At 36.4% G+C, this 22,897-nt stretch overlaps 2 protein-coding genes across 2 annotated transcripts; both read left to right on the top strand.

Annotated features, from left to right (window-relative positions):
- On the top strand, window positions 3,507–4,288 carry LOC105177100 (oleosin 18.2 kDa-like). Its single transcript, NM_001305986.1, is given in 1 exon segment — window positions 3,507–4,288. A coding segment is annotated over 1 exon segment (501 nt). The 5' UTR covers window positions 3,507–3,529; the 3' UTR covers window positions 4,031–4,288.
- Window positions 4,927–22,278, top strand: LOC105177101 (protein RST1). Its single transcript, XM_011100131.2, has 25 exons — window positions 4,927–5,458; window positions 6,689–6,970; window positions 7,131–7,214; window positions 7,330–7,606; window positions 8,007–8,257; window positions 8,794–8,977; window positions 9,435–9,625; window positions 9,772–9,872; window positions 10,632–10,707; window positions 10,953–11,084; window positions 11,161–11,242; window positions 12,345–12,417; window positions 13,745–13,913; window positions 14,176–14,306; window positions 14,396–14,493; window positions 14,992–15,077; window positions 15,147–15,362; window positions 15,457–15,534; window positions 16,038–16,220; window positions 16,697–17,587; window positions 17,999–18,295; window positions 18,545–19,204; window positions 19,960–20,110; window positions 20,237–20,355; window positions 21,246–22,278. Exons 1-25 carry the CDS (start codon window positions 5,078–5,080, stop codon window positions 21,606–21,608), a joined length of 5,556 nt encoding a protein of 1,851 aa, XP_011098433.1. The 5' UTR covers window positions 4,927–5,077; the 3' UTR covers window positions 21,609–22,278.

Below are 22,897 nucleotides of genomic sequence, written 5' to 3' on the forward strand. Positions count from 1 at the left end.
ATGTTAATGTTGTTGTTTCATATTACAGGGACAAGATCAAATTAATGCCCCTGTATTAGTACCAACACCACGTTTCATGCATGCAAGAGTCAACATTAGGGCACCACCACCTATGGTAGGACACCCTCCTGGTTTTGTTTCTCGTCCCACACAAGGTAAACAATTCCACATTAAATTTTATCTTGCTATCATATTTCTGTTTCGTATCTAATCAGCCTTAACTTGAATATGACAGGTCCTATTGGAGATATCATTATACAGGATGGTAAAAAATATGTCACTTTATCAAATTTGCGCAGTGTAATGACATCTCAGAAGGCACAACCTAAGGATAAAGGAAAGAGAAAGATGTAGACAAAAAAGTAGAGATTTTTTGTATAAGTGGAAGTCTTTTGGCAGGTTATTAGTGAAAAATTATGCATTGCAATGCATCTCTTTTGTCAAGCGAGTTTTGTCAAATCAGGTTTAATGAGCTCAAATCGTGTACTTATAACCAATATATTTTGCTTCATATTTATGGATTTTATCTTTTCTTTTGAAATGTGTTGTATTACTTATGGGACCAAAAAAGTTTATTTTTAGGTTTAATGGTACCAAAACACAAAGGAATGTTGGAAGACCATTTTTTCCTCTTTTTTCTCAGCCTCACGTGACTTTTCCCGCCAAAATTGTGGGGTTGACGGTCGTTAAGGTGCACATGGGCTCTGCTGTTAAGTTGGTACAAAAAATGTTCATTTTTTGGTTTAATGGTACCAAAACCCGAACTTGCAAAATGTGTGGTACCAAAAACAAAACTAACCTTTTTTAATGGTACCAAAACAAGATTTTGCCCATATATCAACGATCACTGAGTATTATTACAAAAAAAAAAAAAAAAAACATTACAACAATTATGAGTTTAGATTAATAGTTAATTACTATATGTGGTTAAAAAAAATAATACCGAACATTAAATAATTACGTCTGCATAACGGCTATTATAATCTACACGTAAGATCCAAACATTACTTGTAGCTAAAAATTACAGTAAATATTTTGCCCACAGCTAAAACTATGATAAATTTTAATTAATTATGGTCAAAATTACATTAAGTCTTCATATTAGTTTTGTTAGACTGCATTAATATTTTTATGATTTTTACGTAAAATGAGAATTATAACATGTAATAAGTAGTTTTCTATTTCTAATTAATCGAAAATGTTACCAAACTGTATTTCTATCTTTTGATTAATCTAATTATGAAATTTATGAAATTATAAATATAATAACATATATAGCCTACATAGATATAGATATCCAGCTAGCTACGAGTAAATGAAAACCAAAAATTATGGTCGCAGATTAGGGGATCAGAATTTCAAACATGTTTTTGTTCTCTCTACTTTGTAGTCAAGAAGGACGAAAACAATATTGGAATAAATTGACTTAATTTACAAATCTTCATCATTTTTCCACACAAGTATTAATTAAAAATAGCCCATCATCTCTTTTACGCTTCACGAATAATTCCGATCATAAATGATTCCTTATCTGGATGATGAGATTGAGGTCCCACAATTCACAGGTCGTGAGTATATACAGATGTACGTGTTAGTTTACTTTTATTGTAGTATGTGTATGTCGTTTGTTTGTTCCATCTGAAATTATTGATTGATTTAAAAATATTATTACATTGCGTATCGAATATTGTAATAATATTTTATTTGCTGTATCTAAAAAAAAATTCGGATGGAGCATACATATCTCCCCTACCTATATAATATGATATGAATATGATTGTCATTGTCATTGTCTAGCAACAGTTAAAAAATCCAAACAAGATTTTTCTCCCATGTGAACCAACGTGAACCAACAGCACTTAATTCCATGCACACACACCCCTAATTACTATATCTATATTCAAAATTAAATGTTTCTTTTTATAAGTTTTAATTAATTCAATTCTTAAATTAGAAATTTTAATTACCCATGCATTTGATTAATTAATTCTACTGTAAAATAATTAATGTGCATGCGTGTGGGTGTGCGTTTAAATTTACATAATTGTTTTTTTAATTATAAAAGCAGTAATTACATTATTATCATGAATATTTCAATAAATTGAACAATCATCGTGTCGATCATTGCATTAATGTAACAAAAAATAATAAAATAAATCATAACAGACACACGTTCGTTGGAATTCAAATTCATAATTTTAAATTTTTTTTCATAACATCATTAATTAAATTTACGATGAGTACTGAGTCTTTGATTATTTATACACCTTCACCATCTAAAAAACAAAATAGCGATTTATGTTAGTTTATGAATAGCACAAGAATTAACCCTGGTCGTCCCCACTGGGCTACAAGAAAAGCGCATTTAGAATGAAATTGTTTGGTACTGGAAAAAACATATGGATGTGAAGTAATTAGGCGGGGTCCCGGTCCCGGTCCCGGTCCCGGTCCCCCTAGGGTTTAGGGTAGTAGGGTGGTGGAGGGAACTTAATTTGATGTAGGAAATAAATTATTAGAAAAACACTTTCAACATCAAAATATATTGTCCATTTGGTATAAAGTAATTCACGCGTGCTATCAAATTAAATAATATAACAATGCTTTTTGCTGATTTACATTCATTTGAAAAAAACATTTGATGAGATTTGTGGGATTGAAAGTAAAAGAGTCGCGTCAGTCATTCTGAATGGAACGGGCCCTCCCAACCGCCCAGGAATCCCCAAGTCCAGTCCTCCCCTCCAGGCCCCCCCCCCCAACTCCAACGTTTAACCAAAATTTAGCAATCTCAATTACCTGCGATTGATTGATTTGAAAGCCTAAAAAAAGCCTGACATCAACCTAATTATCTTTCTTTTCTTTTTTAAAATAAATTTTATGACTAAATTTTATCATGAAAATTTTTTAAAAAATTTATTATAATTATAAATATATTTTATTTAATTAACGAAATATCTTATTACAATGAATTGTGATGAGAAAATATTTATTAGAATGATGGTTAATTTTAAAAATATTTTTATTCCAAATCAGTATCAATCCCTGAAACCTATCTATCCAGTTGTAAATAATTTGAAGAAATTTGTATTGAGAAAAATGAAATACAACATTCATTGGTAACAAGAAAAGCATGACTTGACAGCAGAATGGGCCTAAAGTGCACGTATATATAATAGCCCATTCCAGATAGCAGATCATAATTAAAATGGACCGAAAACAGGACGTAAAAGTTTCTTAGTAATCAGTGGGCCGGAAACGCCGCATACTTGAGCCCATTCTATTGCGCAAACACAAACAAAAACCGATGCAAATACCGCCCACAGGAGGAAAGCTGATGAAAAAACAAAGCAAAAAATGTGGCAAAACAAATATGAAACTTGTATCTCATGCAAGCACTCTCCTCTTTACCTCACACATGCACTCCAACACGTTGCACTTCTCCCTCTCTTTTTATACCTCCACCTCACCCCTCTTTCACCCATATCACTTCACTTTTTTATCATCCTCATCTCCATTTCAAATCTCTTCCCCCATGGCGGACCGCGACCGTCCACACCCCCACCAAATTCAAGTCCACCCTCAACATCCGCACCGCTATGAAGGTGGCGTCAAGTCTCTCCTCCCTCAAAAGGGCCCCTCCACCACCCAGATTCTCGCCATAATCACCCTCCTTCCCATCAGCGGCACGCTTCTTTGCCTAGCTGGGATCACGCTCGTCGGGACCCTCATCGGACTTGCAGTCGCCACCCCAGTCTTCGTGATCTTCAGCCCTGTTCTGGTTCCCGCAGCCATACTGATAGCCGGCGCGGTCACGGCGTTTTTGACGTCCGGGGCTTTTGGGCTGACGGGGCTTTCGTCGCTTTCTTGGGTTCTGAATTCATTCAGACGGGCGACGGGGCAGGGGCCGTTGGAGTACGCGAAGCGAGGCGTGCAGGAGGGGACTTTGTATGTGGGAGAGAAGACGAAGCAAGCGGGCGAAGCGATTAAGAGCACAGCCAAGGAAGGAGGGCGAGAAGGGACTGCACGGACTTGAAGAATATGGGTGAAGCTGCATGCATCCGTGGCCGGGAAACATATCAATAATGACGCAGAATTGTTATTTATTTTGTATCTCTAGTTTTGTATGTGTGTGTGTGTGAGTGCTGGTGCTGGTGCTGGTGTGGGGAGTTTTAAATTTTTGTTGGGTTTGTGTAGAATGTGATGGATGGTCCATGAGAGAATATTTGTAAATCACTTGCTGGAAATCAATGAAAATAGGTGGATGTGGCTGTCCTCCTTGGTATTCTCCGCTATACTTGATGGTGGTCAAGACCCCCCCATTTCTTCTACAGACACTACAAGTAGAGGATAGGAAGGCCTACTATAGTTAATTGTATCTCATTGATTGCCCCATTTGTATCACATTTCAGGAAAAGACCAGAGATATTACAAACTACTGAACAACCACAGCATCGTTGTTTATTTGACGTGTAATTGACAATGCAGATATCTAATACCTCTGCCGGAAATGGGAAAGATTATCATAACTTATATCCCATCGTCCAAGTAATATTTTCTAGTACTCAATTGTCGCAAAACTTGATCAATCCTTCCATAATTCGTCTGGATTAAGAGAGAGAATATTTGCCTAAACTTATATAAAAGCTCAGCTCTTATTTTTATAATTAAATTTTATAAGATGTTGGAATATATTTTAAATTAAAAATATAAGAGTTAGTATATGATATAAGAAATTTGTTGAGATCTGATAAATAAATTAGTAATTATTTACCGTATTTTTCTTAAAAAAAAATTATAAACTTTCAATATTTTATTTTTAAAATTTTTGATTCAAAACGAAACAATTTATAACATCTTACAAAATATTCCGACTGAAACACTCCCTGCATTGGATGTACAATCCAACTTAGTGTTTTTTTCGCCCCTGCGGTAGCGCTCCTCCAATTGCCCTAAATTTCGTCAAGCATCGCTTGTCCGAAATTAAAATATCTTAAAATCACCGAGTACTGGTGGACCCTAGGTAAAGTATTTAACCAACCCTGAAGTGGTGGTTTGTTCCTCTTTCCTCCTTCAACTCGGAATGGATTCCTACGCTCCACTCCTCGAGAAAATCCGAATACCCCAACCTTCACTCCAGAAACTAGCCGTTATCTCTATCTTCGACAAGTTCCGTTCCATCCCACCCTCCAATCACGGTCGGGATGCTGTCAGCCTCTGTCTCCGATCCACCTCCCCCGCCGTTGTCGATCAGTCAACCCGGGAACTCTGCCGCCTCGTTAAGGACTCGAAATTGGATATCTCAACTGGGTTGCTGGAACTTCAGTCCGCTCTCGAGGAGTCCTCTAGTCCGCAATTCGCCGGTGTTTTCATCAAAGCGATTGGGTTACTCACTAGACTTGGTTTCGAAGAAAAGCCATATTCATTCCGGTTTAACTCGTCGGATAATCACCCATTCGTCAAGGTAAGGGTATTTTTTGTACCCATACTCCGGTGCCTTTTTCTTTTCATTTACACGTTAGTTCATTTCGTATCATGATATTGGGCTATCTTCATTGATTCTGTTCAGTTTGAAAGGAAATGATTGATTATAATTACCTTCTCCAAAAATCTGTATTGTTATTGATTATATATATACATATTTATATAAGTATTATATATATTTATTTCCATTTGACCATTATAAATGATAAGAACACTACTAAGCCCTTAACAGTTACCTGCCATATGATTCCGGGTTTAGGACAAAACATGATGATGTTATTTTTTTCAATTTAATCATTTCCTTTGTCAATTTAATATATTTGGATGTTGTTTTTGTAATGAACTGGAATTCGCAAGAGATTCAATTGTAAGGTAATATTATTTGTATTATATACCTACGTTACAATTTATTGGCTCTAAATTTTGTAATATTAGCTCTTTAAATACTATTCCAAATTGTAAACATATTGATATAAAGGGAACCTCATTTACTTTGAAGTAAGCAATGCCCTTTTTTTTTTTTCATGCGTGAATCAATTCTGCTAGCCATTATAAAAACAAATTTACTCTTAGAGTAATTTAACAATGGAACAACAAGACAGAGAACGTTAATGGAATCCTCATATATTCCCATGGTTCCGAAAGAACATCTCTATCATCCATGTCCTTATGATTACCTATTTGTTAAGATTAGGGGGACCTGATGTTTTTGGGAACTTCTAGTGGAAGAATGTGGACACTGTAGCTTGAAACATTTTGATAATTTCAAATGGCAGATGAATATATTTCGTGATTACAGTAACTCCCGAAGGAGGTTCATGTAATCAACCATAAAGAAAAACATGAAAGAAACGTGACTCTCGAAGGATGTCCATGTAATCAACCCTAAAGAAAAAAAATGAAAGAAAAAGTTAATGCAACCTAGACATTACCAATTTTAATTATTAGATTTCCTTTTGTTTTCATGATTTTCCATTATATTGGAAGATAGCTTTTGAGTTAAGAATGAAATACATGTAAAACCAGTTGTCCTGGGTTTCTATTGTACAGGCAAGTCTTTTTGTTTTTTGTATTATAGCCATCGCACCCATGATGCTGCACAGTTTGCAGTCAATCTATATCCTCTTATACTTATCTGAAACCCTGAGAATTTTTAGCTAAGATTTAGTTTACTTGATAAAAATGTGATGCTTTTATCTTGGAGTGGCAGATACTTTCTTGCGGTATTGAAGTTCAAGGCGAGCTTGTGAAACAAGTAATTATATTTATGACGAAGTGTAAACATCTAGGGATGGAGGCTGTCTGTGATTTCTTGGGCCCTTTCTTGAATTATTGCATTGTTAAAGTTCCTACTTCAAGTTCCAGTTTCGCATTTGTGAGGAATTTGATGTCCACAATGGCAGCATTCTGCTGTTCGTTTCCTCTGGAGGCTGTTCCCATTATTAAACTGTTTACACGTCGTTTCAAATATTTCCCAAGTAATAATGCCGAGGTAAGCTTAAATGTTGCTTGAGATAGTGCAATTTTGATTTGTCTTTTCTTGGTTTCAAAATGGAGTAAGCAACATGGCTTTGGAAAGGTTCTTTATGAACTTGGTTCGATTATCCTTAGAGGTTCTGAAGTTCTTCCTTGCTGCTATATCCATTTTGTAGGAGGTTACAAATGTTTCTTATATCTTTGAGTGCTTGGTGGATGCATATCTGGTGGTTCTGAGGCTTTTGGTTGGGATGGGATCTGTAAGTTAGTTATACAAAATGTCAAATTTCTTTTGATGCCAATCTCCGGTTCTCCTACGTTTAATTTCTGAACTAATTATGCTTCCTTTTTTACTCAATTTGATTTTGTAATCAGCTTGTTCATGAAGCTCAGTTATGTGGCTTGGCACTGCTGGAGGCAGTTTTATTGCAACATAGGGATTTTGCCAAGTGCTCGGGTGGGGTTGAGAAAATTTTAGATGTAACAAGGCACTTATTGGCCATCCAGAAAGAGCTTGGCCTTAATTACGTGACTGAACTTTCGTCACTAATGTTATCCTTGTTCCCAATTCTCGTCCAGTCGGAGCTAGAACATGAACAGTATTCTATATTGAAACTGGTTTTGTTTCTCTTAAGATGGAAGAATGAAGACGGTACAGTTATCTTCTGCAATTCAAACTCTGATCACGTTTTGCTTCTGATGTAGAAAAAGTACACTTGAAAATGAAACGCCAAACAACCAAACGCTTGATAATCATAGGCCACCACATTTGCGGTCCTTTCTGGTTACGTCCTTACCAATTACTGCTGCATCATTTTTTTTTTCTTTGCTCTGTCTTAGTCAATTATTCCTAGATGAGTTACAGTCTCGTTGCAATTTGTTGATAAGCTCCCATCATCTAGGAAGATGTCGGTTTCATGAGTATGTTGTGTGGGATATTTTTGGTACTTGCATGCTTCTATGATGAATGCCTTGGTACTTTGTATTCTTTTCTTTTTCTTGATTAATGTATATTATGTTTTCTCAATATCATAATTTGCTTGCTTTTGCAGAACATGGAATTGGTGCTTTTCCAAGTCAATTGAGTGAAGAGCTTTTGTTTATTTTCCCTGTTCTTGCACTTGTTTCCTCTCCATCCAGATTTGTCAAACAAACTGCCACTGATTTACTTTCTATTCTGGGAAAGATTGCTGCTGATTTAAAAATTGCACCAAAGGGAACACGAGTTACAGATGGAAAGCATCTTTCAGTCACTGCTCCTGGAAGCATCACGTTTAGGTTTTTAAGGAATCTTTGGTTTGAGGTATAACAATTGTCTTCCACACCAAAGATAGTGCTTTAAGGGCTCTGTGTTGGCTGACTAACCTGTCACCTTACCATTAATTAGGCCAGAAAATCAATACATTGTTTGTTTCTAAGAAATCTTTTGAGTAATAAAAGATTCAGATTATTATGAATGGAGATAAACATGAGCGCCCTATGGTGAAAGTCTTCATTTACTCGATCATGTTGCAAGTGTCATTTTGATTTAAAGTATAATGTAGTAATATTTTAAAAGTAAGAGTTTATCATTACATTTATTACTCTGACCAAGATTTTGACAACTTTAATCTAAAAAATGATTTTCTTATCTTATGTTCTCTATCCCTTTGATTTAAATTAATGTCAATTGGAATATATGCTGTGGTATATGCAATGTCCTGAATACGGGTTGCTTGCTTCTCTTCTTATTTAGTTCCCTTATAAATTTAATACTAGTTATTGGGAGATTGACTTAAAATAATTCTTCCATTGCAGCATCTTTTTCAGGCCTTAAAACAATTACTGTCTTTTTTGCAGGATCAATTGTCGTTGCATGGTTTGGTTTATGTCAATCTTTTTTCTGATGGTGGTGTCTATGGGACTGAAGAGCATTGTCAACTAAAAGCTTGGGCTTCCTCTGTAAGGGAGTATTATTTAGGAATTATTGGAAAGCAGAAATCCAGATCAACCATCTCTCAGTCAGAAGAAATATTTCTTACAGGTAAAGGCATTTTATGCTTATTTAAGCTTGCATCCCTTCTGAATAAACTGAATTGCGAAGTTATCATCTTCCACTTTCATGATTACAAAGACTTTTCCTTTAAGTGTTCTCTGTTAAAAAGCCCAAATGGAAGAATTGACCATTTTGCCTTGATTTAAAAAATTAAAGGAAATGGTCAAATTATCGGTTTATTAAATGAACATTATCTCCTAAGGCTGAGTGTGCTCATATGTTTATATTTTTTTTTTTTGGGGTTGATGGTTTATAGTTTTCTGTAAATCAAGGGGTTATTTGTAATATATCTCTAACTATATGTCCTTATCCTAGAAAACAGATGGCCTTAAAATGCAACCCTAAGCATACAAATCGGGTATTGGATTGAGTTCTTATAATAGACTCAAATCCAATATGAAGTCATTCTGGAATTTCATATCCTCTATACTCTTTGTCCTTGCAGAGATGCCTGTAATACTTTGTGCAGTTGCTAGTGTCTTCTTCTTGCATCAAATGGGAAACTCTGCAATCGATCTGTTGGCTATTGGCAGTAATGTTGAACCTAAGCTTGGTGTTCCTTTGCTGCTTATGATTCTCTTCTACAATCATATATTATCAACTAAAGAAAAAGATAATGATTTTCATGATATGCAGGTGAGATGTTAGATATTGCCTCGGACCTGAAATTCATACACCACGCACTCTTTCTTTCGGTTATCTGGTTGTGTATGTTTGTGCTAAGAAATGTTTGACCCTCCATTCATTTAAAGAGAAATTTTATTGTTATTTCCTATATGCAGCTTAAACTCTTGGGTTTGCTTCCATCAGTTGCTTCACATCCTGCAATGATACCACTGGCACTTCAGATTCTTATGCCAATGCTTCAAAAGGATGTAAATCCGTATGTCATCTGCAGTTATTAATGTATATGTGTCCTTTTTCACTGTATACATTGACTGCACAACACATGATGGTATTGAATGTGAGAGTGTGGGTGACAGTACATGGTGACTCTCCAATCTCCAAAATTCCAGCTTTTCCACGGCAGCGGTGGCTTACTGCATGTGTTGGAGTTTATTTGTAGTTCCACATTTTTCCAATGCTTTTCATGGTTTAGGCTGACCTATAATGCAAAGTTCCATATGAAAGAGGCCGACAAATGAGAGAGAAGAACATGGCATGGTTTTACCAGTTTTAGAGGTAGAGGTATTCGCGATGAGGAATTATTTGGTTGTTAGAAAAACAAAGCTGGTATTGGAGTGGTGAAGGTTAAGGTAAACTAGGCTGAGAATTACCAAATTTGGGTTTACTCAGGACGGTAACCCGGGACAGATTTAATGAAAGAACATGAGTGAAGAGATCCATATCCACACTGCACAATATGAAATTTCAATATTCAATTCTTTGGTTAGGAAGCAGTATAATGTTCACAAAAAGCATCTCCGGAATGCTGACTGCTGAGATTATGGATTTTGAGAGATTACAAGTACCAGGGACAAGATTCATTTCTCCTGTACCTTCTTTTGGAGCTCCTTGTTTCCTTAATTCTTATTCTGAAAGTTGGAGTAAAATAAAGAAACAAATGTTCTTTTACAGTATACTATGTTTATGCTTGTTTCATCTATTTATCCTTCTTCTGTTTTATTGGTTCGTCTTTCAGTGCTGTAAAAGCTACTGCCATCCGCTTGATATGTAAGACCTGGGAGATCAATGATCGTGTCTTTGGGAGTTTGCAGGCATGAATTTGTTATGTCGTCTATTCATATAGCACATGGGGTGTTTATATTGCTTGGTCATTAACCTAGTGTTGATTTTCTTGAAAACTGCAATGTTAACATTGCTGGATTAATCCTGTCATTTCTATACATCCGAAAAGGATAAAAGAGGAAAGCAACTAGTTGTAAGGCAAAAAGAAAATGTTTTTCTTTTTTTTTATTTTGTTTTTCAATAGCTTGCTTAATGATTTCCTTGTGGGTTTTAGGGAATGTTGCACCCAAGTGGAATAGTACAATATGATGCTGAAAGAGATATCTGTATCAGTATTGCAGTTTCGATTCGAGATGTTTGCAAAAGAAATCCAGATAGGGGTGTGGACATTATTTTGTCTGTTGCGGTATGCTCTATTAATTTTGTTTAGATTTCTTATGATTGCATCGTGACTGTCTCTAATTACTCTATTGAATTATCAGGCTTGCATAGAAAACCATGATCCTTTGGTTAAGTCCCTTGGGTTACAAAGCCTTGCCCATCTTTGTGAAGCTGATGTGATTGGTAATCTGAGTTTTATGTTTAAAGTACTTTAACTTTGAGCTACTTATGTAGGAACGATTTGAATGTAACTTCAGTTTTCCATTCCTCACAAAAACAAAATTGCTGGTTAGCTACTTAAACAAGTTGCAAAACTAATATTAATATGTAGATTAGTTTTGGTTTTGGTTTTTTCTTTTAATACACTAATATGTGGTTAATTTTTTATAACTAATATCCTTCATATATGTGGACTGGTTATATGCCATTGGTCCCCGATTAACACAGTATGCTTGAGAAGGCAGAATTGACCTTTTAAAACTTTCATTTAATCGAACAGATTTCTCTTTAATCAGCAGTTGATTTTTCAAAACTGTTCTACAAGATAAGTGTTTACATAAGTTTTTACTGTGTCAGCTTGGTTACGGGTAACATTGGCTGCCTTAGTAAGAACTAAGTGTTGCATGGTGGAAGCCTTTGCAGTAGAAGTAACTTCAGTAGCTGGTGTTGTTAGCTGAAAGATTATTCTGATTTTGCAGGGATGAGAATTTGGCAGATGCCTAATGTGCAATATAATTACATGAAATACTGTAAAGTAAATGTACAGTACATAACATATGAACATTTATGGTAGTTTGAAGGTGGAGTAGTCCTTCTATATCCTTTCTTCTCCAATTAATAGGGAAACCCGAAAGAGCTTACTTGTACACCTACTAATCCACAGAGGATGAAATGAACGCATGCAAGATTAAATCAAGCGACACGGGAGCCAACTGCCTCTCAAGGCTGTATAAGTGTAATTAAATTCAAGGCAACCCACTTAGTATTCTTCAAGTTAACCTACATAAAACTGGACTCGGCCTTCAGCTGGCATAAACAAAAACTCAATTTTATCACCCACAAGTAGTCTCCAAAAGAGTAAGATGCTTTCTCTCACAATGACATGCATTTGGGGAGGATTGTTCTTATGCTAAAAGTAATGTCTCATCAAGCCAAATCAAGAGATTCATGTTGATGACCATTTCCTATTGTGACACATGCTTTTCTTGTCATATGAAGACTGGTTTGTCATTGTGTCTCTTTTGGTGTTATCAAATTGATTGGTCTTGTCGTCCTCTTGATCCAGATTTTTATACTGCCTGGGGTGTGATTGCAAAGCATATTCAGAACTACCTCGGAAATGCCATTGTTGCTTATGGGTATCTATTCACTTGCTATTCTTTGTTACTCCTTCCTTGCACTTCTACATGATCTTTAAGATGTAAATCCATCCAAATGCAAATAATTACAATTGGGTTGAATTATTGAGCATGAGCTATGATGCTGTTAGATAATGAATACTTTCTATGGTAATCTATATATTTCATGCCTTTTTATATGTAATGCAATGGGTTACTTCTAACAAGTTATAAAGGACAATAATAGAACTTTCTAGACAAATTATTTCATTGCATTTCTGTATATATTTCTGTAGTACATATTACAGACTAGTATTTCATAAAAAATAATGCTTTCTTGTCATGCTTTTTAAGTTTTTGATGCAGTACCTAATACGTTGATTCATCAGCTCATTCTTGGCTCAGCAGAACTTAGCAATTTTTATTTTCCAAAGGATTGTTTTCCTTCCACGTTTTTTTCATTGTTCTGGTGAAGAATGAACTAAAGATTCATAGGAACAAGAATGATCCTACTTGGCAGTGGGTTCTGGCTTGTGTCTTCTCGGGTTACAATGTTCATGTGTGATGTATGCTTGGACATTTATATGTTTATTTTAATTTGTTTTCCACACTATATAAAAACTAGCTGCCAAAGCACAATCAGTGCTTGTGTCTAACCTAAATATTTTTATTATATTTATTAAATTACATTAAATTAAGGAGAAGAAAGATGAAATGAATTAACTTGATATGTGCATGAATAGAGATTATTGTTGATATAATTAATTGATTAAAGAGATGGTTGTCTTGTGGAAAAAATATTAATATATTTGTGGGTATTTTAATCAATCAATAACAACTACAGTTAGTTACTCTATGGGTCTTTCACTTAATAACTTATATAGATGTAGGATTCTTGAAAAATATGCTAATCTAATTTGTTCCTCCCTGATTTATTTTGAAACAGAGGCGAAAACTAGTTGGGAAAAGATATAAGACTCTCATCAATGGTGAACTTAGAGAAAAAAAGGCAACCCAAAAATCACTTCAGGGTCCTTGGTGGTTTACTTATAACTAGAAGGAGATCCGTGTAGCTGACTGGATTTTTTCTTAGATAACTTAAAGGTTCTATATTGATGCCTTATACTTTTGAAATTTCATCTATTCTTCCTTTTTCTCTGCTTTTTGGTCATCGGTCGATTATTTAATTGTCTTCAAATATGGAGTGGTCAAGACTTCTTAGAGAGGCTGTTTCCTTGAGATTTTATCTTTTGCTTCTATAGTTCACTAATGTAAGGTGTGTTCCTTTAGAGTATTCTCTTTTCTCCAGTGGTGCCATTGACATTTTATGACCATTTTCACTCGTTAGGCTGTCTCTTCTTTTGAGATGGGGGGCAATGGATGCTGAAGCATACCCAGAAGCTGCTACAAAAGTTTTGAACATATTGTGGGATATTGGAACAAGAGGAGAAGTTATTCAGAGTTCTTTATGGACGAGAGCTCGAGAAGCAGCCTTCACAGCTTTAAGGCAATATGAGGTTGGTATTTTTCGATGCCTTTATTGCTTCTTCGGGTGTTTTATTCTGTATATTTGTATTTGACCTTGCCAAAAATATGTGATAGTGAATCAGGTATTGGAGGGACCTTGGAGATATAACTTAGTTTAGAGCCAACCATGTTAATATAAGTCACCACTTTCTTATGACTTCATTAAAATTCTTTTCTGCATTATGATATCCTTCTCTGCCATTCTGTTTTCTTCACTGTTTGAATGGTTTTTCTCATTTCACTTTTTCTCAGGTGGTGCATATTAAGAGAAGCATTCCAGATTTCAGCACCAGGAACATGGAATTTCTGATTTCTGAGGCTAACCCTGATTTACTGACAGCATTGGAAGAATTTGAAATCAGAATTATGAATTATGAACACATGTTAAGAAGGATTACTTTTCTCATCTATATGTTACTTTGAATGAACTACTGCAAAATGTCACATTGATGATCCTTGATTGTTTTTGCAGTACAAGGCGCAGATTTGTAAAGCAGAAAAGGGTCTCTGCATCTGGAAGCAAGATTTTCAAGTTGTTAGATGTTGTCCCCGAGGTTATTTTTAGTTCAGGTGCAAACCAGCTGGTCCTATAAGTCCTAGTACGAGTAATTAACAGAAAGTGGTGTGTTTATTTTTCCTAGTAATTGCTTGACATATTAACTTTTTAGATGAAATCCTTTACTTGCGTGCACATTTAGTGGTTACTCATAGGATTTGCAGTGTTCTTCATAAACTTTTGGGACAACACCTTTTGATTCCCAAGGATTATGACTTTGGCTTATACTGAAAGAAAGGTGTTAAGCCAAAGAGAACCTTAGTTTGTAATAAATTATAAGCTTTTGACAAAACTGGTAGCACCACGATTAGTTCATTATATACTGTAATCATGAAACAAGGGGGTTAGTTTTCATTGAAAAGCTGATAGAACCATGAATCATTCCATTATTTACTGTAATCATGAAAATAGATAGGCAATGTATCATCACAAATTTTTTATTCGTAGCTAGATGGCCGGTTGGCCACATTCTTTAATTTCAGTCCTCGGTGGTATGAACATTTCCTTTGCAGGAAGTACCAGGATTAAAGAATTACCTGGAGCAGCTTTACTCTGCCTTCCTACTCAAAAAGATATCAAGAACCAAGGACTGTCAAAAGTGAGAGAACTATTTTCTGTGTTTGGTCAAATCATTTGCTGGGGTTGAGGTTTTATCATCATTTTGCAGGGTTTACAGGACGTGCATGCTAAATATGAGGATACAGTTGTGGAAATATGTGCCTCTCTTCAGCTATCAAGAAATAGTTTGCTTGCCCTTCTATCTGTGCAATCATGGAAACCTTTCATGCAAAGATGGTTGAGGTCTTGCACCATGGTAGATGAGGCAAAGGCGGATCGTGCTTTGTTAGACAAAACTTCGAAGGCTGCTAATGATATTCTGAAGGTTCAGTAGACTTCTGTTTTTTTGTGTTTGTGTATGCTTTAGTCATGTTGTTGTTTGAAAGATTTTGCTTATGGAGTTGCATGTAATCTTGCAGACTTTAACAAGGTTAGCAGAAGCAGCAGTGCCCCGAGCTGCAGAGAATGTCGCTCTAGCACTTGGGGCCTTTTGTCTGGTAATCAACTGGACGAATGCTTTTGACCATCTGAAGGGAATATTTGATGCTTTCTTCTAACATGTCGATATCCACTCATTTTGTGTACCATAATCAGGAAACTAAATCCCAGAGTATATACACAATCAGAAACATTTTAAGATCTCCTCTGTTGTTTGCTGGTGCTGCATTGCTCATGACATGCATATTTGGTCCTGGAGCATTCATATCGTCCATCCATTTGGCTCAAAACCATAATAAAACTAGTGGTAGAAGCAAATAGAATTTGTAAGAGAAATTATAGAGTGTGACACATAATTTTCTGGGCTAATTAATCAAACTAGCGGCTAAACTTATTATCCCTCATACATGTTCTTTGAGCTATACCCAAAAAGTAACTAGCCATTGTCATATTAGATTTCAATGGGAACAAGTTTCGAATTAAAAGTGAGTGAAAGTTATGGGTATCTTTTTTCTTTGTAAAGTATCTTTTATGGATTGCTCGATGATATTCCCTAGTGTAGGTACTGCCTGCATCTTCACATACGATCAAGTCAGTGGCTTCAAATTTCTTGCTAAATTGGTTGTCTCAATACGAGCATGAATATCGCCAGTGGTCGGCAGCGATTTCTCTTGGGTTAATCTCAAGTTGCCTGCATGTGACGGATCACAAGCAGAAGTTCAAGAATATAAATGGACTCCTTGAGGTAGGGGTTTGTTATTGCAATTATTTTCAGATATTAAACAAATTAAGGGCTCAGTTACTGCAAGTGTTCTGACTTATGACAAATATGTATGGTTGTCTCCCACCATTTATGCTCTTGCAATATTTATATTTCTTGCTATTTGGAGGCTTTTGGGTCCGCTAGAACATGTCTTGAGAGTTGAAACCTTTTCCTATGAAAAGGTTTTCTAGGTCTCTTATTTGTTTGTGTACTTGGCTGAACCATTTAATCTGCTTTTTGGAGTGGGAGTGGGGTTGCGATATACTTGATGCATGAATTGGAATGATTACTTAAAATTGTGTCTCTATTACTTGCCTTGTATATGGATTTATATTTTAAAGTTAGTGTATTACTTGTTGAGACATGAATTGTGAAATCTTATCCTAGTTGTATTATAGCTTGCTTAGCTGTGTTCACTTGATATTTGCTACAATTATGTTGAGTTTGTTCTTTTACAGGTTGCATCTATTAGCAAGAGCACCCTTGTCAGAGGAGCTTGTGGAATTGGATTGGGTTTTTCATGTCAAGATCTTCTAACCAGAGTTGATTCTGGAGCTGATACTAAATTTGAAAAAGAAACATACTGGATGCAGGAAACTGAACTGTTAAGAAAAATCCTGAGGACCTTAGTCCAGATGATATATCAGTTCACCGGATCTTCATCTAGTATTCTGGAAAAGCTGGCCATATATTTTCCACTAGGAACGGATGATTGCTCCTCATCTGAAGTTGAAATTCTGAGGGAGGATAGTAGTTATCTAGAGGAGGATGCATGGAGTGTTGCTGGACCTATCATCGGTTTAGGGAATTCACTTGGGGCAATATACAGAGCTGGCGCTCGTGATGCAGTTCTTTATTTAAAAGCCCTCATTGTTTCGTGGATTCCTACTGCAAATATTTTGTTCTCAAAGTCTGTTGCAGGCGAAACATGTTTTCAAATGTTGTCTCTGGGAGCATGCCTTGCGCTACCAACCATAACATCTTTCTGCATTAAGGTTGAACTGATTGATGATCTTGAGTTAGCCCATCTTGTGAGCATCTTCATGGATCTCATCTCTGGACTGTTGTCTGTTGGACCATCTGATACCTTCCACTGCAGCTTGTTGATGGCGTCTTGTGCTGCATCCGGCAGCCTCCTTCCTATTGTTTTCAATGCGGGGTTGCATTCTCTAGAAGTCAATTATGTTAGAGGTTTGCTGGCATTATTTAGAAGAACTTACTCAAGTCCTAACCCACCATTTACACATCTAGGAGGAATGCTTGGTGTTATAAATGTGATGGGGGCTGGTGCAGGGACACTGATAGGACACTTACCTTTACCCGCCAAGGCCAGTACAGTCAATCAAAAGGTTGTTAGTCGCAGTCACTTTTGGTGCTTGTATCCTCTCTTACAAAAAGGCATTATCCTTTCCTCTTCCCAACTATAATAAAGAATGCAGAAATGTAAGTTTTGATGATATAACTGGAATAAACTGAGGAGTAAGAACATAAATGAAATGAAAATGTGTTTTTTTTATTGTATTTGATGCTTGATGTGAAAAGGAAAAGTTTTGTTGTGTGCTAATGCAATGAAAGAAAATTCTTGGGTTTCAATTCAAAGATACTTTGATAGTTTGTCAACAGAATAAATAAGCAGTTTACTGTTTAGAAGATGAGCAAACCTGAAATAGGCAAAAGGTGGAATTTATAGAGGAGGGAAAAAGAATAAGTTTACTTACATTTTTATTTGTCAGTGGGTTGATATACATATTTCTCGGCAGGAACTCTCTCATGTTTTGGGTCCTCTACTTTCTAATCATGATCTGGAGGCCGAAGCAACGTCACTGATTCAAGACATATTCCTTGTGGCACAAAACTCTGAAGATCCTCAGTTACAGCAGTATGCAGCTTGGGCAGTTTCATTTCTCAGGCATTTTGTCTTCTCTATAGGACACAGAAATGAGGAGGATGCTGTACATAATGACTCTGGTGTCCGTAAGTCAGTTCCTCAGGGATTCGCTGAAGACAGTATTGTCATGAAACTCTGTGTGTGGCTCGTGCAGATGAATTATTCTGAGGTAACCCTGCTTCGTTTGATTCTAAAAGGTTATAGATTCAAAATCGCATTTTGCTCTTAAAGTTAAAATCAGGTTTTCATAGCATCCTTGCAAGTTTATGTTGCTATCTTGAGATCATCCGACTTTGTTTGACAGTGTTGTACTCTGTAGCAAATATGTATTGTCCCACTGTGGCTAAAATCCCAACTCCTTTTGGTACAGCTAAGCTAAAATTCTGATCAGCGAACCTTTTCTTTTTTATAATTTCAGCTTGGTACCAGTATAAACATCAAAACAACTGCTTTTGCTTTGCGATGCCTGTCACACGCTCCAAGATTGCCATCGTTTGATTGGGAAGCAGTCATCAGACGATGCATGAAGTATAGTGGTCAAGTTGCTGAGATGCCTTCCCAAAGTATAGCCCCCAGAAGAGGAAGTCTGAGGGAGGATTGTCTTCTATTCTTGTTATCTCATGCAAACCAATTTGATTCACTTATTGGCTTCCTTGATGAACTATCTGATCTAGCAAGGCTCAAGTCACTCGAGTCAAATCTGCAATCATTAATGCTCTTGCACCTGGCAGACCTGTTGAAGATATTCTCCAATTCTAGAGTTGTGAAGCTTTTTGATGATGTGGCTGACTTCTTACAGTGGTCTGTTTCTTCTGATCAATACAACCAAGAAGAAAAAATGTCCTTACGAGTTTCATGCTGGAAGGGTCTGCGGATATGTTTGAATGATTCTGCACTCGAGACACAATATTATGCATATCATTTGGAACATTGCATGGAAGTTCTGTTTAGAATGTTGCCATGGTCTCATTCAGGTGTTACTCTTGAATCATATCAGAAGATTTCCAAATTGGAATGGACTGAAGCAATTGGATGTCTTGGGAAGGCTCGGCAAGGCTGGCTATCAGATCTTCTGCTGGTAATATTTTGTTTCAACTGGGTTTTGCATGTTCAAGCTCTCAAATTACATAAAAGCTTACCACCTTAGAGTGTGGAAGTCAAGGTAGCTATGGGCAAGTAACTCATTCTGACTCCATCTGCCTTCTGAAATTCTATGATTGCGTCTTCTGTGGAATTTGTTGGACCCTTACATCCTGTGTCCCAGATTTATGACTAGTGCTTCTTTTTTGGAATGCCCTAAAATAATACATTTCCTAAACCGAGAAATTCTTCCAACAGACACCCTTTCATAAAGTAATAATTTGATGCCATCACTTTTTTTAGGGTCATTTTGAGAACATACGCAGAGCCCATTTTTTTAACTCATCTTAAACTCATGCAGTCAAAGTAGGTACATGAGACTGGTAGATTGTGTTAATATGTCCATGGTTAGGGAACTAACTCACTTGATGTAAAGTTTTCAACCGTGCACCTGGCCTCCATTGCAAAATACGCTTATTATTTTATTCATTACTCATAAATATCTCTCTCAGCTGCAAACGTTCAACTGAGTTGCAAAGTGACCTGATATAATATCAAACATGTGTAAACCTTTTTAAGTACTGAAATTCACTTGTAGAGTGACAGAATGGTACCAATGAAAGGTTGTTTCTGTCGAGTTAATATCATGTTGAATGCCCTTGAAGTTGTTAGAGAGGATTGCCTTTCCAATCATGGAAATGCCCATGATGTCAATCGGAATAACTGAGTAGCTTGTTTTATATTGTTGTTCAGGTTTCAGATACCGATTTCAAAAAGGAAAATGACCAAATTGCCAAACCTTTAAAAAAGGTTCAAGTTAAAGCCGCACTGGTTCGAATTGGCTCCATCCCGCTGTTGGAACTTGCAAAGTTGAAAGCATATATGTTGGACACAAATTCAGAAGGTTAGCCTCTGAAATATGTAGTGAATGACGTTTAAATCTCCTGAGCCATACCAAGAGATTTTTAAGTTAATGACATTGAGACTCCTTCATCCACACTAACAGAATACCCAATGTCTCAACCTGCAGTTATCTGGAACATCCTGGTAGAAGCTGCTGTAACTTTGCAAAAAAGTGATGAAAGTACTCGAAAACAATGGCTTGTTGACACAGCGGAAATTCTCTGTGTGACCAGTTACCCTTCAACGGTATGAACTATAGACTTTCAATATTCATTAATAATCTAGTCATACAATATTCTTCATGATAACTCGCCATTCAACTGTATGAACTATGAACCAAGGATTTTCATTGTTCGAAAATCTAGTCTGTCATACTATATTCTTTGGAAGTTAGTTTCCCATATTTCATGTAACAGTAGATATGCAAATTTGCACATGATTGAACCTGGATTTCATTTAATCAACATTGAAACATATGCAACTTCAATTCATTATTAAATATGCACCTTACAGATGCAAAAAAATGTGAATCTGCATATATTGTTTTGTCAGTCATATGGAAGTACATATTGGATTTTTCTCTGGAACTTTGGTGGTTCAGTTTAAGGCGATTATTGTGGTTTCTCGGTCTTTCCTTTCTGCTACTTTATCTGGATACTATGTGAGTTTTGCTCATGTAGGTTGTAAACTTTATTGTCCTTGATGTGGCAATCATCTTTAGGTTCCTGTTTTTATTTAAGATCAAAACTAATCAAGGTCGACTCTGCTTGGCTGGCTGTAATAAGGACTCGGATTGCACAGTCAACCCAGAAAATCCATTCTTTGGGTAATGTGTTGCTTTGGAATCCGTCAGATCCGCAGTCCATAAGTGGACTACTGGACTCGATCAAAAACAGCAGATGTGGCTGACTGTGGGCATTTGCATGTATAACTTGATTAGATACAAATCCAAAATTCTTTTGAAAACTTGCTGCATTATAGTTCCCTTGGCTAAAAAACGGGCGTCAAAAAGTGCTAATCTTTTCTTAGAAACGCAAAACTAGTTGTCGTAGTTCCTATTTCTATCCACTATAATTCTTATCCCAATCTTTAGTTTTTCCGTGTCAACTGCTACTTTATGGTCTCTTTTTATGCAGGCTCTGCGGTTTCTTGGTCTGTTAAGTGGCAGCTGCTGCAAATATATGCCTGTTTTGGTTGCTGACAGGAACAATGTCTTGACGGACCTCCCTGCCACTCTTTCATCTCTCCTCTTGGGCCCTGGGTGGGGTGTAGTTGCAGATTCTGTAGCATCATATGTTTGGAAATCAACAGAACGAATTCATGATTGGGCCAGACATGTAAAGCGTGGTGTTTATGTGCCTGGCTCACAACCTATTGACGAGACTGAGAATCACATGGCTGATTTCTTGTTGCAAGTGATGCACCATACCTGTGTTTCTCTGAAACAATATTTGCCTGTAGAGAAACAGCTGGGGCTTGCTAACATGGTTGTCACATGAATGTGTGGAAACAATTGAGGTAAACTGCAGAATAGTTTGTTGTTTCAACTTATTTGCAGAGAGTAGGAAGATGGCCTAAATTCCCGTAATGAAACTTTTCATGGATGTCTATGATAAACTAGAACACCTTTTCTGGATTTTATGTGAAGAGATGGCATTTTCTTCTGTGTCGGGCAGAAACTATAGCAACCGATAAGGAGATTGCAGACTAATACATTCTGATGAAGCCATGGACAATAGTACTCGGTTGGATGTCAAAAGGCTTAATATTAATTACTACCCAGGAGTCATTTAGGTGTGGTGGTTCGCTATCACAATTGGGATGAAGTTTAGCCTTCTTGATATTTGCCATTTTAGAGGTACCAATCAGGGCCTCCCCGGGACACTGATGTTGAAGTGTTGTGAAATTATCCCTGGTCCTATTTGTTGGAACCATCTACAAGCCGGCTATCTGCAACTAATTACATTTTTGGGCTTTGAAATAAAAGAAGGCAGTGAGTGCGGAGCAGAACAAGTACAGCATTCCCGGGATCAAAAGACCTTATGGACGTGCATGATATTTGTGATGGCATTTCTTCACAGGGTTCTAAGTATCGATAAGGACAACATGATTTTGGTAACGATGTGCAGGATTTCCACTTATCATTTTCTTTTTTCTATTGTTTGATTTGTCTTGGATCAAAGTGGAAGTCACGGAGTAATTAACATCAATGACAAACAATATAAGTGCCTCTTCAACGAGGTAAGCCATTTCCAATAAAATAGAGAACAAGTTAGTTAAGGAAAATAACATATCAAGTGCGTTTGGATCTGGAGTTTCACAAAAAGCATGTGATAAAATAATGTTGGTTAAATGTGATTTGCCTTTAAAGATTTGGGGTTTAGGTCGGAATAAATTCTGGAGGCTGGCTATTCAAAGTCAATACGAGACAAGTCTGTAAACAAATTTTCTAAATGCTTGTTATGCTTTTCGATTTGAAGAAAATGATATGCTGCATGAGTTCAGAAGAGGAACATGAAGGCTTGTAATACGTCATATGGTGTAATTGTTGTTGGCTGCGCCTAGAGATTATGCTAGCAAAATCCAAACTAAATAAACAGCGAGGAACAAAACATCTGGAATAGGCTTTTGCGGTTCCTACAAGCAACTTCCAGTGAAATTTATCCAGGTGTACACATACGAGAAAGTAAGACAATATGCAGCATAGCTAACCCAATTTAAGTTTGGCGTCATATGTTTGATTCCAAACAAACAATAGCATATGATGTTAAAAACTTTCAACTTCACA

Source organism: Sesamum indicum, linkage group LG15, assembly GCF_000512975.1.
Source record: "Sesamum indicum cultivar Zhongzhi No. 13 linkage group LG15, S_indicum_v1.0, whole genome shotgun sequence".
In the NCBI taxonomy this organism is placed as follows: Eukaryota; Viridiplantae; Streptophyta; class Magnoliopsida; order Lamiales; family Pedaliaceae; genus Sesamum; species Sesamum indicum.

Coding starts and splice junctions, on each gene's coding strand:
- LOC105177101 (XM_011100131.2), top strand. CDS start 5,078: ATGGATTCCTACGCTCCACTCCTCGAGAAAATCCGAATACCCCAACCT. Junction 17,588..17,998: donor CCAGTACAGTCAATCAAAAG/GTTGTTAGTCGC, acceptor ATTTCTCGGCAG/GAACTCTCTCATGTTTTGGG. Junction 19,205..19,959: donor GGCTATCAGATCTTCTGCTG/GTAATATTTTGT, acceptor ATTGTTGTTCAG/GTTTCAGATACCGATTTCAA.